At 41.9% G+C, this 17,215-nt stretch overlaps 1 protein-coding gene across 1 annotated transcript in view; it reads right to left on the bottom strand.

Moving 5' to 3' along the window:
- LOC135904022 (advillin-like) overlaps positions 1 to 13,446 on the bottom strand; it is a 40,924-nt gene extending 27,478 nt beyond the window's left edge. The window contains exons 1-8 of the mRNA XM_065434583.1: positions 13,287 to 13,446; positions 11,175 to 11,250; positions 11,010 to 11,084; positions 10,553 to 10,591; positions 10,377 to 10,442; positions 7,717 to 7,847; positions 703 to 805; positions 45 to 158 (exon numbers count right to left, since the gene is read on the bottom strand). Of these exons, the coding sequence (XP_065290655.1) occupies positions 45 to 158; positions 703 to 805; positions 7,717 to 7,847; positions 10,377 to 10,442; positions 10,553 to 10,591; positions 11,010 to 11,084; positions 11,175 to 11,246 (600 nt within the window). The 5' untranslated portion in view covers positions 11,247 to 11,250; positions 13,287 to 13,446. The remainder of the gene's footprint in view (positions 1 to 44; positions 159 to 702; positions 806 to 7,716; positions 7,848 to 10,376; positions 10,443 to 10,552; positions 10,592 to 11,009; positions 11,085 to 11,174; positions 11,251 to 13,286) is intronic.
- Positions 13,447 to 17,215: the final 3,769 nt, after the last annotated feature.

Here is a 17,215-nt window from a genome sequence, read left to right as displayed (position 1 = left end):
AGCAGTCACTTTATGACTTGAACAAGGTCAATGGGCTGACGTACCTGAATTTTCTCAACATGGTTGGCATAGCGACCAGTCCACACAAAGATGATTGTCCGTGCATCAATTATGAAGACATCCCCGTCATTCATATGACTCCAGCTGACGCCTGGCAACTGAAATAAAATTACATAATGACTGAAAATTAGCATAACTTGTTCATTATTAAATGTGGAAGTGCTGCGAGCAAGTCGCATCAGGCAGCTGACAATTAAGAAGTTGTTAAATCCTAATTCCAGACTATGTATATGACATTTTGTTTGACTTGAAACTCTCAAGGCAATTTCATATGGTATTATGATGCACAAGTGACCTGATGAAACATGTCTATGGTGTCACATTGATGATGATGCTTAAGCTGATGCAGTCATAACTTCACAGAAATTTACCTTAAAGAGAATAGCATTAAGAACCTGAAGTTTAATCAACACTAACACAGATAAATGATAACATGTGCAGTGCTAGTGACAGACAGCGCCCATCACAAAATTAGCTGGAAAGTACATTACTATGCTGATCATCTTGTTTCTTGTAAGTTCTTTACATTATAAAGCACCGGCTGCTCAACAATTCTTTTTATTGCGTAAGTGTTCGCTCTATGGTACCTTTGTGAATCTACTGGTGCATTCTATAGTACTATAGCCAGTTGCATGTGCTTACCTCTTTCACAATGGGCCGACGTTTACCCTTCACATGGTACATACGTGCTACGGTCTGATCTTCGACATGCGTGAGACCACTTGCGACCCCTCCATTTTGAATCCTGGGAGTATTTTTGAGTGAAAGGAATCATCAGGTTTGCATGCAGACACACATTTATCATACTTCGCATTTCAGAAAAAATTGACAAATATTGTTGAAGAGAGCAAAAAGGAAATGGTGACAATTTTTTTCTGCAACTTATTATTTATGGCAGGAAACATCAGGAATCGTGTGACAACCACAGATAAACTCCTTAACCAGAATGCACTCATTGACTTCTTAACAAAAAACTTTTCTCCTGTTAATTATTTATGGGGTTTTACGTGCCAAACCCCTTTCTGATTATGAGGCACGCCTTTATGTGTTTTTGGTCTTGATACGTTTCTCCATATTGGAAAGAAGGTTGCCTCCTCCCAGGATGGCCACATTATTTCTCCTTCGACAGGAGTCAATGCACGTTAAAAAATCCCAGATGATCAAAACTAGTCAGGGGTCCCCCCCACTACAGCGTGCCTCATAATTAGACCGTAGTTTTGGCACATGAAAAGTCAAAATTTGATTTTTAGTTAAGTCTTGAAGGCAGTGACTTCCCAAGGCATGTCCTTCTTCTGGAACAATCAGAACCAGTTTGTAGAGACTCATAATGGTGCATAAAAAAACACAATTGTCTATCACGCATTTTCACAAGAGCCTTCCTTGTGCAAATTAGGACAGCGCTATGTGAAACATTAATATTTTCACTGCATTTGGGGGGAAAACCTCATATGAAAGATTCCTCACATATGGACTTGCCTAGGCACTAGCTGGCTTGTTTGAATAATTTAATTTACTACTAATTAACCTTTAATCGATTATATAACAAACTTATTGGCAGCTTTTGCTCCCACTGCACCATTTGTATTGCTGGAAGAAATTGGCTCTGTCCCCACTTATATATATATATATATATATATATATATATATTTTATTTTTTGTCAGCCTTCCCTGAAATCATTCTATAATATAGGGCTGTTATCTGGAGAAAAAAATTTGCGATGCAGGCTACAATCAAGAAAAATATCAGTAATCCAAAATACCAAGTTTTATCACAAGCTTTCTAAGTAGGTAACTATTACCTCACATTAATGTTAGAGTACGTTTTATTGCTACTTCTCTGTAGTGAGCAACTGGATTGAAATAACTTCTATGTTAACAGCATACACCACTTGAGCTTAGCTGTGATTACTGCACAGTTGTCTGTACTAACTACAAAAGGAATCCGCAGTGTAGAGCACAGTTTTACCAGGCAAATAGCGTCAAGTAGCTTAATTAATTTACAGTCGAACGCCTTTATAACAAAGTGCCCAAGACCTGTAAAATCTTTCATTATACAGGTCACTTCGTTGTAAAGGTCGCGAATTGTACTGCTCACACTAGAGCAGGGCAAGCACGTTCAATGAAAGAAAACTTTTATTTAACACGAGTTCAGGAGAGACTTAGTGAAATAAGTAGCTAACTTCTTTATGTACTCTTTGATAGAATGTGGGACTGCAGCCAACCTTATTTCACTGCATTTAGTTCTCAGCATGCTCTGCAGTGGAATGCAGGAGCTGCGGAAAGTAAAGCTGTAGATAGTTGGATGCTGGATATTGCAGCGCTTGCCATGAAAATCCTTGGTTCATTTACAGATCTTTATCACTACTGCCTTCTGTGACATTCATGTTTTCCATCCTAGCTGGTTTTGACAACAAAATCTGTCTCCAGTGACAATTACATAATCACGTCGTCATCAACTGCAACGTACTCATCAGCCATCACACCTGATGATCCTCTAAAACATGTAGCGCATGAGTGGAGCAATTCGTGGAGCAGTGCAGCAGGACAACTTCAGACATCGGCATGCTGTTTAATTGCGCCACTAGTGCTGCTTTTAACTCTAGCGCAGAGCACACCTTGGTGACACCTGCAGACGGCAGTGGCAGCACCATTACGTGGCATTCATTATAAAGGAAGAAATTAGCCGTTGTGGACACCTAAATTTTTTTAATTGTACAGGTAAATTCATTGTAGCAGACTCCGTTTGGAGGCAGTCAGAATATATACAAAAGATAAGAATTCAGCCGGGACCTAGTCTTTTGTTATACAGGCCATTTTGCTGAAGAAGTATTCATTGTAGAGGTGTTCGACTCTATAATGGACAGAGGGAATTTCAAATGTGATGAGGGAATCCATGCAATGCAAGGAAGTACTGACAGGAGGGGAGCACAGCACATAATATAGTGGGTCATTATGAGAACCAGAGAAGCTGGAAAGCTTTCCCATTTTTGCTGCCTCTAAGGTAACAGGAGCATTTATGCAAAATATTGATCAGAATATTGTTCATTGTGATGCCATATATTTCATTATGTGCCACGTAGTTGCTATAAAAGCATAAATTTCCTTTTACTTAGATTTCGTATACATATATGTGGCTTTATGGCAATGAATTTGCAACGACAAGCAACATACCAAATTTACAGCATTACACATAACACATTCATAGTTACATGCATATAACACAAGCATAGCTGCATGTTTATATTTTGCTTGAAATGATATAGGTATTCATATTCAAGTACTCCATAATGAGTACAGCTCCCTGCACTCTAGTTCCTTTGTTTCCTTATATTACTGTCATGATTGCATCTTGTGCAATCACCTTTCACTCCTCTCACCTACAAGCTGCCTGACTGACATTTCCAGCATCAGCAGCTTCACATGTATGGGACTTAATATTATTTCGAACATAGGTTCTGCACATCCTTCCTTTCATACCTACTTGAAATAAAGTGAGGAAATATTGCATATCTGATTCATGATTTGATTAATCAGTTTTAACATTGCAAGGTTATTCAGGGGCTATGGGAGATGCCACAGTGAATGGCTGAGGATGAATATTGACTAATGGGAGTTCTTTAATATGCACCTGAAGAACACAACACAACTATTCTGCCCTCATTGGAATGCGGCTGCTAGAACCGAGAATCGAACCTGCTATCTCATGCTCTATGGCAGAATGTCATCGCTACTGAGCCATCATTGCAGACAATATTCAACATTGGAAGCCAGTTTTTCTAATAGTTTATTTGAATTTGAATTTTAGTTTATTTGCAACAATATTTAGGGAGACCAGGAGTAAAAGCTGTTTAAACAGCTTGAGAGGACCTAGCCACCCTACACACACGTCAGCATAACGGTAGTTGCAGCAGGAAAAAATAAATAAAAAGGAAATGTGCAGTGCAGTGTACATGGCTCACGTACAGGCAAAACATACTTGCATATGCCGCGCATCAGAAAACTTACACAAACACTATTTCGATAAACAGCAAAATGAAAATAAAGAAACTGGCAAAAACTTCGTACACACGTGTATGAGATTATGGGAAAGATGCTACTTCCGGTAATACTCTTCGTAGTTGTTTGAATGAGAGTTGCGGAATGTCAAAGAGCTGTTCTCTGCTAATTGTATTTAGTAATGTGGGTAGCAAGAACTGTAGCATGTTCTGCTAATTGTATTTAGTAATGTGGGTAGCAAGAACTGTAGCATGTGCTTGCCATAATTTGTGTGACATTTTTTTTGCCATTCTTCCGGTTTGCGTGTATTATATTTTGTAATGTTTGCTTCTAGTCCAGCTAATATTGCTAGCGTGTTAGTATTGTTGACTGTACCAAATTTGTACTGGCGACACAAATTATAAGTGTACATAGAACTGACCTTAGTAATGCTATGTTTTCTGAAAAGGTTCCCAATGTGAAAATGATATCAAACCTTACATATTAATCGAACCACACGCTTTTGCAACACTTCAAGCTTGTTGATATTTTTGTCAATGGTTGCACCCCAATCTAGTAAACCATAGTTAATTACTGGTAAAAAGAGAGCGTTATAAAGAAGCATGTTGACAGGTACGGGGCAATCAAAAGAAATGTGGCGTATCACACCAATAATTTTAGACAACTTACTAATGTGGTTTACGTCGTCATCCCATGTCATGTGTTCACCAAAGTAGACTCCCATGGTTTTTATTGATGGCACTAGTTCTATTTCTATGTTACTTAACTTAATTGGAGCGAGCTGGACAGGTTTGTTTCGAGGTTGAAATAAAAACGCCTTTGTTTTATTAATGTTAACTTTTAGGTGGTTTTGAGTAGCCCAGTCATTCATTTTAGATAGCGCTTCGTTACCTCTATATACTAAGTCTGTGCCTGAATTTCCTGCAAAAAATAAACTGGTGTCATCTGCATATATTATAAATTTAGCTGTATTATCAGTGGTTGGGATCTCATTAATATATAGTAAAAATAAAAATGGTCCCAGAATGCTTCCCAGGGGAACACCACATTTGACCAGTTTCTCAAATGACCTTTCTCCTGCAATCATTACATACTGAGTTCTACATTGTTAATAGGAAGAAATTGAAGAGTGTGCAACACTTCTATTACCATAAAATTCCAGCTTTCTTAACAAAATGATATGATTAGCAAGGTCAAATGCCTTGGAGAAATCTAAAAATAAGCTGAGTACCATTTCCTGACATTCGAATTTCTCCAATATTAACTCCTTTTGGGCTAGAAGGGCAAGTTCAGTGAAGTTCTGCTTTCGGAAGCTACATGGGCAGAATGTATTATGGCGATCTACACAAGATGACAGGTGCAGTAAGATTATTTTTTCAAAACCTTTAGAAAAGACTGGTAATATAGATATCGGCCTGTAATTGCTCATTTCATTTTTCTCCCCTTATTTAAATACTGCAGTCACCTTGGCAGTCTGCATGTCATGCGGAAAAATTCCTAATGATAAGCTTTGGTCAAATATATGGGTTAGAAATGGCACCAGGACATCGATTACGTGTTTCACTGGTTGTGTTTGGATACCTGACACATCAGTCGCTTTACTGTTGCTTAATGCCATAAAAGACAAGACAACTTCATTCTCGGAAACTGGTGTAAGAAATGTGTGTTTAGTGTGAGAAATTGTATATATAAGATCTGCATCAATGTTTGAAGACTGACTGAGTGAAAGAAAGAAGTCATGGAAACTGTTTGCCAACTCACTACATGCTAATTCTACGCCATCTTGTAAAATCATAATCGTTTGTTCTGGCAATTTTCCTAGCATTGTATAAGCGTCTTCCAAACGTTAGCAGTACGTCCTACAGATATATTAAATTTGTTGAATAGATATTCACTCTTAGCCTTCCATAGTTCTTTGGTAACAGAGTTTATAAATTGCTTAAGCACTTTAAGTGCCTCAGGCATTATAGTTTTGATGAATGTTTTGTACAATTGGTCACATTTTCTAATTTGGTGGAGCAATTCCCTTGTCATCCATGGTTCCCAGCATTTTTTTTAGTGTCTAACTGTCTTTAAGAGAAACAAAGAATGATGGGCTTCCAGGAATACATTAAGAAATATCTTATATGCAGTGTCAGGGTTAAATTTTTCTAGCACAGCACCAATGTTAATACGTAGTAGTTGTTCTCAAAAGAATCAAATATTTTCATTTATCATGCACCCCTTTTAATTAGATGATATGGCACTTGACTCTTTCCTTACCTCTACAAATGTGCTCATTTCAGTGCGTTTTAGTTATAATGCTTTACTTTAGCACATATTAGTAGCAAGATATACCATGATACATTAAATTGTATTCTGATCACTAGTGTTTTGAATGGAGGTAAAACAGAAATAATTACTCTGATAGTTTTTCAGGATTTTGATGTTAAACTTCAAAGAAGTAGTCCAAGAAGTATGAATGAAATTAATAATTTGATACTTTTAGTATAAGTACTGAGAGGGAAAAAAATTCAGACATATACAAAATGTGTACCAAAAAATAAATATGCAGATTTGGTGGTATGAATTTTAGCCATAGTGATGCCCATGCTTTGCAGTAAAGCGTTGGCTTTGCAAATGTGAAAATGGGTGAACACCTATGGTGCAGAAAGCATTTGTTTTTTGTAATGACAGCAAACACATGGTTCCTTTTTTACTGCATATTTAAGTTCTTGAAGCAATGTTTGTCAGGTGTGGAAGCATGCACAAGCCTTCTCATACTTGATTAAATTGTTTGATCAGCTTTTTTGTGCAAGTAATCTGGTCTAGTCATGCACCTTGAGCTGGCACTGGAGCCTTCACACGCATTGCAGAGTACTTGTACAGTACTGTTCAGTAATGTACAGCATTGCCCTATATTGTACAGTAATGAATGAAGGCATTTGCACAGGAGGTGTCCAAAAAGTGAGAGCTTAGACTGCTAGTCAAGAACCTGCTGAAGGTCGGCCTGAAATCCACTGCGTGCTCTTGTGCGAGTGAAAACTCCAAATGATGGGAAGGATTACTCATAATACACTGCAAATTAGCTGTGGAAACATTGATGGGTAAAAGCAACCCAAGGCAAGAAAAATATAAAGTTGCATCTGATATTACTCTAACACAATTACCAAACAACACACCCTCCTGAGCGTGTACCGATGTTTGAGACATCGTTAAAACAGCATAGACATTGGATTGGCATATTAGACAACCTGACAGGAGCTTCTGTGTCTTGACCGTTGCTGTCATTTAAAATTTTGCTGCATTGATGGTAGCGCAAATTTTGTGTTGTTTGTTTAGGGAAGTGCACTGGAGGCTAGTTTTGACGATATCTCGTATAAAAGTTTTATTTTTAATTTTTACAGGCTCCTCATCATGTCAGAAATTGTCAATTCTTAGCAATAGTTAAAAAGCAACTGTTATTTTATAAGGTGCATGGCACTGCTTGTGGAAGAATTCCTATGGTAAAGCTTATTGACGTGCCAAAAAGCAGCCGATCACATTGATTTATTGACCTATTTCTTTGGGCCTGTTAAGGAAAGAGCTAACTACTTCAAAATGAGAATATCAAGTATCCTTTTTGGTACTGCAAGAAATAAAGCAGTAATGCCAAATCGATGTTTTGGAAAAGGTAGTCACCTTATTCCACGGGGGAAGTAAGACAAAAATCTCTGCGACTCAAAGCCCTGCACTTCCCGATGCTGTACAGGGGAGCCACCGAGGAAGTCATCCAGTTCCACAGTCTTGTAAGCAGCCACGCCAGCTTCATCCTGAAAATTGTAATGCCAATTATTTTTCAAGGATGGGAGCTGAGAGAGCTGGTTGGTGCACTGGAAAATTGGCAAAAAAAAATTGTCACAGAATGAGATGCAGATGGGAAGGGCCCAATACTTTGAGCATGTCCCATTCAGCACTTTAAAGGTTTCTCGTACACAGACTATAGTGCTATGGAATCAATTTGAACAACAAGGTCACACTCAGTTATTCAGAAGGCTACATTCCGAGTATCATAAGTCAAATTATGTGCCATAGGTGCCTATAAGGAAACTGTGAAGCTGCACAGAATACCATAGCACTGACAGAGAAAGTGCACTGCGCTTCTTTCTTTTTTTTTAATTTTTGTATTCTGTGATTCTAGATGCAATACATAAAGAAGTAAAACAAACACTTTTGTCAGAAGCACACAAGCCACGCTGCAGGTGACTGCACACTAAATATATAACAATTGAGCAAGAAATCTTAAGCAATGAAATTACCAGTTGGGCAGACACAAACATCAACTTCCACCGCATTCAAAACAAAGCTATCTGTATCCTTAGCACCTCCAACTGCTCCAATACAGATTCCATACTGCACATTAACCACGTCTTTGCTTCTGTTTTGTCTTAACCTAGCTCTTTCAAACAACTTAACCCTTGAAAGCTTACATGCTTGAGTTGCATGCTTACTGTGTCACACAGCTCCAAGCTGTGCATTGTAACATGGCATGCTTAGCTTCACATTTGCTAGCTAACACTGACAAGTGGTCTTTGTCAGCAGAGTGGCCTCATCTTCGTTTCAAGCAATGCTGTCACCTCAAGTAATGGTGAAGCCATGACAGAAGATGCAAGCACTAAAAGGTGTCGATATGAATGCTGTTAAGGTGGCTTGAATTAAAATTTGAGATGGAACTAAATTACTAATAAAATACAAAAATGACTAAGTTCCAACTAAGTTACAAAAAACGATATAGCTATCAATGAGGTTACACATTCCAGAATCTTCAAGTTTGCTCTTTTTCTACAGCATACTACTGCTACTGCCACATGCAGTACCACTTTACCCTACTTCACCTGCGTGCATGTGTGTTTTCATTATTATGCCTAATTTGATCATGGTAGTCACTCAGGTTATTACACAAATATAGCCAGTTGGCACAGTCGTACAGCTTTTCTATATACAGAAATACTGAGGTCCAGTGTTCTATGCCCAAGCAACACACTCATGTTCAGAAATGAAAAGGAAAATATACCAAGAGACTACATAGGCAGTGTAATTTTTATGAAAAAAAGAAAGCATGAAGCACAAATGAAAAAAAACAATATATTTGATAAATAATTCATGCCTTTGTGAAAGTGAGGGCAGAATATGTAGCCATATTACTGAAACAAAATACAGAAAGCATGGAATAATTTACCAGAATTAGTGTACGTTCAACACAAAATATTTAATGACACAAACGTGTTTGCTTAGAATTAGCAATATTGAAAGCATCTGAAATGTTATGTTTGCATAAAGCATCAAAAATAACTCGCTGACACAGGTAATCTCAGTGCTTAATGCGTAATTGGATGTGTTTCATGTAGTTCCAGGGAAGATGCTAGTCAGAGTTTTTAAAAATCACATATGTTAATTTTATGATGGGTTGCTAAATTATAGTGCCACATGAGCACCGATACTTAAAAAAAACTTTCTTGTCATTTTGTTTGTTAATAGTTTAGTGCAACTCTTTGCCTATCTCTTCCTTGTTTGTTGGTATTAGTTGGCCATGGCTGTCTTGCACAATATGCCACGTGTTTCTCCAATACGGTTCATTTTCCCTGCAATTGGCAGAATTTCCTACAAAAATTACTAGAGGAAACTCTGGCATTAGTGCCTTTGGGAGCTGCGACTGTGGTGGTTTGACCACCAATGGAATGATGGTTAGTACATGGATTTGCCAGAACTTCGTCCTTCTGGCTTCACATGGCCTTGTAACTTTGAAAATTATTCATTTGCGACAAAATATTGCATTATAAATGCAACAATTTACATTGATTATGCATGTACATATATAGAGCCTTATTACCTTCTGCATTTAGAAAAGTAGAATATTTAGGACAATAGAGGCAGATAAAGTGCAGCAAATAAAGTCATAAGCATGCAGATAAGACAAATTCTTGTAGTAACTATGATTTCTATGACTGGTGAACAATCGCAGTGCCAGAATACCCCATAGTAATTTAAGCAGGAAAATATGCTGCAATCCACTCTCTTGTATGGTGCTTCAGCACTTAACATGGAACGAAAAAAAAAAGGGGGAGATGAAACCATGAAGCAGTAGAAGAGGAATACAGCATTTACCATTCAGAAGAACAAAGAAGAAAGTTTGAGGTGATGTACAGAATGTCACTATTCTTGCAGCCAAGCTGCAGAGTTTGCTTGTTGTAAAAAATGAATACGAAAAGAACAGGCACACGTGTAATTTGTTTAATGCATTACATTATGTAATGCATTACATTATTCTCCAGAGATCTACTGGAGAATTCTAGGAAGCTTACCTGAGATGTTTGTGCTCCAAGCCAAAAGTGAATGTGAATGTCAAGGTTTCCAACTGCTTTCTTGCTCTACACACATAGAGGGCAGACATGCATCACTGTCTCGTATTTCAAGCTATCTTAGCAAAACTCTGAATTGAAGAGTCTGGTGCATAGATAGTAAATAAGATTTCACTTACTTTCATGTAGCAGTTCGGTTTCTCAGTGCTGTCCGATGCCTTAAGGTGAAAGAACAGAAGGTTGCTACACATTATCAAAACTATACATGTCTCGTCAAGTCAATTCACTACACAAGGCAATCGTATGTGAGCAACATGAATAATGAAATTATCCAGTTTCCCTAACAAGCTTCACACATAATAATACTTTTTGTACTGATTACAATTGCAAAAAGCAAAATGCATTTTCTTTTCTGCTGCAGGCAATATGGGTACACATACACAAAACTATATTGCATAGTGTAATGTTTCACTGTACTTTAGAAAGAGGAGCAGTGAAGCTAAAGAAAATGTATTGTTTAGTGCACTTTTATAGCACTGTCACATCTGCACTCGTCACTGTGTTACCATTACTGCTTAATCAACCACGAGAAGTTGGAAAAATTTGTCTTGTGACTAAATCCTTACTATATCTTACCACTGCCACAATGTATGAATCTCCATTGAAGAAATATCCATAATTGTCCTTAGGAAGCTGCACAAGTTGCATTTTCTGAAAGTTACAAAATGGCAATTTAGTGGGCTTACTTGGGCAGCATCAACACAGAAGTGCAAAAGGAAAGGTAATTGAAATAAAACTTGCCTCAATTCGCCAAATGGTAAAGAATGTGCTGTTTTTGGGCAGCGACTTGAACATTGGATCTACAGAAGACATGATGCTGCAAAAACACAAATTTACACGTAGTTGAAACTGACATATTTATTACATATATGTTCCCTAAACTGAAGTGCACTTTTAATAAACACGCATCCACACCACTTTTACATTCGGTTCAATCTAGAATCACTTGAGCTTGCCGATAACGTGCATTACAAATGTCGTAAATTTGACTTGTAAGCAAATGGAAATACAGGAACTTCCTCGATCCAGCATGCATGCACTAAACAAGGAATAAACGATCGAGAACCGAGAGTGCATGCTTTATTTATCGATTTATTTATATTGAGTCGATTGTGTGTGTTCTTGTGATCTGAGGAAAGAATAAGGCATGGTTAATCGTTTGGAAGGAAATTGAGTCCGGTACGAGGGGCGCGCAGCTCCAATTTAAATGCGCCGTCGGCGAAACGGCGCGAACGCTTCTCCCGCGCGGAAAGTGGGCGCTCATGCAAAAGCAAAGAAACCGACACGTTTGATCGTATTCGCGATAATCTCCTGAATCGCATTTCCCGCTTCGCGCAGCGGATTTCAACCGGATACAATGTCTCGCTGGGGAGCACGCAAAGCGGAGCACACTCGGGAGATATGCACGTTTTTGTTTGTTCGTACAGAGAACAATTGTGGAATCCGGCCTCGTGGACAAGCGATGACCAGGATTGTTTGGCAGCGAGAACACTTTCCTCCAAGTTCCGCGTTGCAGTCTCGATCCCTTCCGTCTCTTATCTTTATTGTAATGATCTTTGTATCCGGCAACTATATACTGCGCTGCATGCTATAGGCTCTACGATATATGCTAGCGCAATTCAGCAGCGCGAAATGTTTTTGATCATGCGGCCAATGGCGTTTCGAAATATTATCTGGGTATACGTGCATGTTTTGTTTTAAAGGTGATGTCCTTTCATACAAATTTTTAATATCGCTTTTCCATCGAAGCTGCAGGCATAGACGATACGTACAATTAGATTAGCAATAATTTAATTAGGCTTTCTGTTAGCAGCTTTCCCTTCCGTGTGACCGCAGTCGAAAGGCTACACGGCGCCTGCCATATCCGCGTTCTTGAAGAAGCCTCCGATTCGCGTGCACGAACTACCGGCAACTCGCTCTGCGCGCTCGATATATTCGGGACGCAGATGACTGCGCCGTGGCGTGTCCGAGGCCAACTATCCAAGCGAAAGGTTGTGTTTGGAAAACAAAGAACAACAAGCGAGAGCACGGGGACGAGCTGGCCGGGAAAGAAGAATGGGAGAAAACCGGATGCGAGAGCCGCACGATGCCACAGGCAGCGATGACACGCATGGCTGGCTGGCGCCGCGGGAACAGTTGTTCAAGAGCACGCGGAGAGGCCCGCAAACAGAGCTTTTATCTGATTTCTCTGCTGCCGCTGTCCTGCGTCGGCGCGCCACCTTGTCCACTACTAGCGCTTGCGGTAGTTCTTTCGGATGCGACACTGAACTGAATGTCTGTGTAGCGCTGCAAGCGTTATTTCAATCAAAATATATTACACGCTTCGTATGGCGCTCACGTTTTACGGCGCCTCTTTTTCCGTTATAAAGCGGGCATGGACTTATATTCATCCATATGATGCAAAAGACGCCAGAACAAATTGCCGCGCGCTAACTGCGTGCGCGTTCAGAACCGAAACCCATTGAAATCCGACGGCGAAACTTCGAGCTTTAACTCCTTCCCTTCTCATCGCGCAGCAAACGAAACAGCCAAAATAAGGACCTTCGAACGCTACGCTAGCGATCATCAGCTACGATAGACTAGACAGGTGCTATACCAACAGTGAACTACCTCTTCACGGGACGCTTAAGAGATGTATGCGATACAAACATACAAAAAGAGCGCCGCCTCAGCCGGCAACACCTGCCGCACTTTCAGCAGCAGACGACAGAGGAGCGGGCGCACGGCGGCCGCTAGGCCTGAGAGGCGAGGTGCCGTTCCAATGCGCGACCAAGATCGTTGTGCACCTCTCGAAATCCTAGACGTGTCTCGAGGGGCACGACCCATTGGCGACGAGGTTGGAAAATTACTTACCTTTTATGGTGCTGCTTACGAAGGTTAACTCCAGATAAACAGACGAAAAGCAAAAGTCTCTGCAGAAACAACGAACGCGGCCGTATCACACCTCGCCGCTGGTTTCCATTTCGCCGCAGAACATCCACCGTTGGAAGAGACTCCCTGACAGGAAGTAGTGCGCTGCCAACACCCTCAAGTATAAATCGCCACGAACTGCCTTCTACCTATCAGTTTAACGAAAGCGGTTCTTAACGACTAGTAAAGTGCTCAGCTGCATGTTTTCTGGCAGTGTGGCCTTTATCTTGTCATGTTGCTAGTGAAAAGAATGAAGTGCGTGTGTTCCTCCGCTGTCTCGAAACAGAAACCTGTTGTGCGCGCGACGGCGTTTCTGCTTTTGTGTTGCGCGTTCTTTCCCCTTCCCGACGCCGGCCCGGCCCGTCAGCGCGCACAATGCGCTTCTCACCCTAATTCCAGGGCACAAGAGCAATCATAAGCCACCCACTCTATTCTCCCTCGTCTAACGCATCTCAGTGTGTCGCGGGTTCGGTTTTCATCGGTTTATACGCCTTTTTTTCACAACTTCGTTCTCTTTCGCATGCGAGACATGCGACACTGACCAGAACGTGCGCTTGGTTTCGCTTTGACTGGCCTGCGTAACGTGGGTCACCCGCCGCACCGCACCCGCTTAGTGCCAGTGTCCCCTTTTCATTCTCTTTGCTTCCTTTCTTTCAAGTGCCTGTCCGACAATGGCAAAGAGGAACAAAGCCTGCGAGCGAATGGCATTTTAATCGGAGAACGAGGTCGCCGTCGTAGTGCACTTTGGTAGCACTCTGGTTGCGGGATCCGGACAGGCGATAATCGGTTGCGGGACGTACTTTAGCAACCTTGGCGACGGAAAGCAGACGATGCACTCCACTTATAGTTGGTGAGATCGACATGTTTTCGCTATAATTAGCCGATTCCTCATATTTGTGCAGTTAGTCCGGAACAACCGCTTAATTTCGTTAATGTATTGCGATAGTAAAGGCTGCCAGTGCGTAAATACCCGCTCAAGAACCATTCAGGCCGGCTTCCAGTACAATACGGGACAAGGTGCATGCACGTTTGCAGAGAATAGAGCGTACGCAATGTGCGTACATTCAGCCGCGCATAAAGCAAACAGCACGTCCACTCTTCGAATGGCTAAACATGGTACGCGCAGCAGTCTCCTGCTCCAATTTTCATTGCTGGCAGCAATGCCTCGGGAGTCATATTTTGTCTTTTGCTGCACTTAAAGAGGGCAGGTGACGCGTCTGTACAGCGATGGACTACAGCGGGCCTCATAATTGCAGCGCGAAGCAGGTCGCGAAAGAAAAGACCCACCTCAAAGAGAGAGGACGACGTGAGCGTGGATGTCTGCTACTGGAGTTCTGCTAACGTGTCGGTCCGCTATATTTTCTTTGTTATTTTGCCTTCCTTTCTTTCTCGTCTCGACTCTCGTCCCGTCTGCCGGGCCTGCTTTCCTGCTGCGCTGCTGAAGCAAACGTTTGCCCAGCCGCACCTCGGCTTCCGCGGCTATCCTCTCTGTGTTGGGCATCATTTTCCTTTCCTACTTTTATTTCTATATTTTTTAATTCGTGTCTTTCGTTTAATGGAGTGATATGTCTTCTCTTTGCGAGGTATACCTAAAGAAAATGCGCAAATAGTCGGAAGCAGCGAAAGGCGGCGTTCGTGAGCAGTATAATCTCTCCAGAGATCTGTGCGTAATACGTATACGCTCCTTGGCTGCGGACTGTCTTACGCCGCACGTCTCTTATCTCTCCTACACTTGCCGCTAGAATGGGAATCGATGCGGAGAATTCCCTCGGACCGTTCGTGTTTTAGCGCCTTCTCACGAACGGGGGCCCGGCTAAGATTATAAACGCCAGAGGCGTCCATCGGCAGTTAAAAAGAATGATGCTGTCAGTGGGCCGCGTTGCTCACACATGTGCTTTTTAGACCGCAGCGGACACTCGATCATGCCGCTGTTTCCCGATCGCTTCTGACAATCCATCCTAGTCATGTTGCGGATTATGATGTTTGCCGACAAACTTATTGGCATGGTCGAATGGTTGGAACCGCCGCGGGGCAATTCCAGCGTGCGCATAGCCTGCAAGACTAGCCGATTGTGAAGGTGCCAATGGTGCCTTGGGAAAAAAATGAGTTTGGTGAAACGTCACTCAGCGTGGAGATATATAGTTGACGTTCTGGAGTGAGTTTCCTTCCTATAACAGGAAGTACTGCGCAGTAACAAAATCCGTCCAACTATAGTAACCCCAATATCTATCACGTTTTCAGTGGATAAGCAGCTAGGAAGTGAATGTGGACGAGCCGCAACTTATATACGAAAATTATGCTCTTCAGCCATGAGCGATTGGCAATGAAAAGGACGAGAGAGAAAAAAAATCCGCTATATCTTTATTTTCGCAGAAATACGCCCTTTTCTCCACATCGCATTGTTTAGTGTTCGCACACAAACCCGCGCTTGTTTCGAACCCTGCGGAGTGAACTTACAGTGTAGAGCCGTGCCGCTTCGTGAGGCTGGGTTGTAAGAAGCAAGAAGTGTACGCGTATCGCCGCCAGCGAAATTTTGCACTGTACGATGCGTAATCTCGTTACAAAAGGGTCCAGAGCTTTTGGTTAGGTTTCGGAAAATGCGGGCGTAAAACGGCAAAGCATTTATGATTGTAGTGATAAAGCTCAGTGCTTCGGTTGAAGAAAAAGCATACGCGCAGATTATCCGACGGGGGCTCATGCGCCTGCAATATCCCTTCACTTGCAGTGAAAAAGGGCCCTTAATTATAGCTTAATACTACCGGTGTTCTTTGGGTTGACACGTTTTCGCTATTATTTACATTGTTCCCACTTTTGCTTAGCATTTACATTGCGTTTCTTTCTTTCTGTCTTTCTTTTTTTTAATACTTGCGCTCCCTTTTGACCAATTTCCCGTGGTGGGTATGTGCCATTTACTGGGAGCAAACAAGCTTCATGTTCCGCGCTACCGGCTTCCTCGTTGCCGAGATCGAAAGTGCGGCCAGGATAATTGCGAAATGCAGACCTTCATAGCATCGTGAGTGCCGGGCGGCCGGGCGCAACTCTAAAGCACGAGAAACGTACGTTCTGCACGTTCCGAATATTCCCGCAGGGCCGCAGGAAGCGTAGCGTATAGTTATACGAACAAACGGCGCGAACACGTTGTCACGTGTGACGATGAAGAAAGCAGCAAAACTGTGAATGGCGGAACTAGTGTTTTATTGGGCGAACCTGTGCCCTCTATAACAGGCTACACTCAAATCACAGCAAGAGCGGCGAACATGGTCGTCGAAATCTGCTCTGCCGGTCAAGCGCGTCGGCTTTTATACACGGACCATCGAACGTTCCAGAGTAATCGCTGGGGCCCGCGTGTCTTCCAGAAAGTTCTACACCATTTGCGTCGCGCATACATGCAATCAGATTACACAAGGTTCGGGGTGTTATGATTGGGGGTTCAATCCCATCGCTCGTGATCCGTTGTCAAGATTGGAGTCGGGCATCAATTAGAAGGTAGCTGGCCCATGCCGTCATCCAACTTATCCACGCTGAGGACGTTGATGAAGGGAAGGACTGCTTCTCATCTAGAACGAGGAATATGGGTTTATTTACAGTATTTATATCAGTCTAACATGACTGTTTGAGAAAGTACATCAGTCTAACGTGACTGCTTCAGAGAGAGTGTCTTGAGCAGCCGCACAACAGCAGTTTATAAACACTCGGTCCTCCCCCGATACCCAGGTGAACGGAAACGGCCGTCCAAGCACCGTAGGTGAGTTGACCAGGCACCGTAGGGGGATTTATTCCCCGAGCTGCAGCGCGCCCGCCGGCCGCCCATTGTCTGGCGTCTTGGTCGGCGCGTGGGAAGGGGTGTCAGTAGACGTTCCCGTGGCTCAGTA

Source organism: Dermacentor albipictus, chromosome 1 (genome assembly GCF_038994185.2).
Source record: "Dermacentor albipictus isolate Rhodes 1998 colony chromosome 1, USDA_Dalb.pri_finalv2, whole genome shotgun sequence".
Taxonomy (NCBI): domain Eukaryota; kingdom Metazoa; phylum Arthropoda; class Arachnida; order Ixodida; family Ixodidae; genus Dermacentor; species Dermacentor albipictus.
The sequence above is the reverse complement of the archived record's forward strand: the minus strand, read 5'-3'. Positions and strand labels throughout refer to the sequence as shown.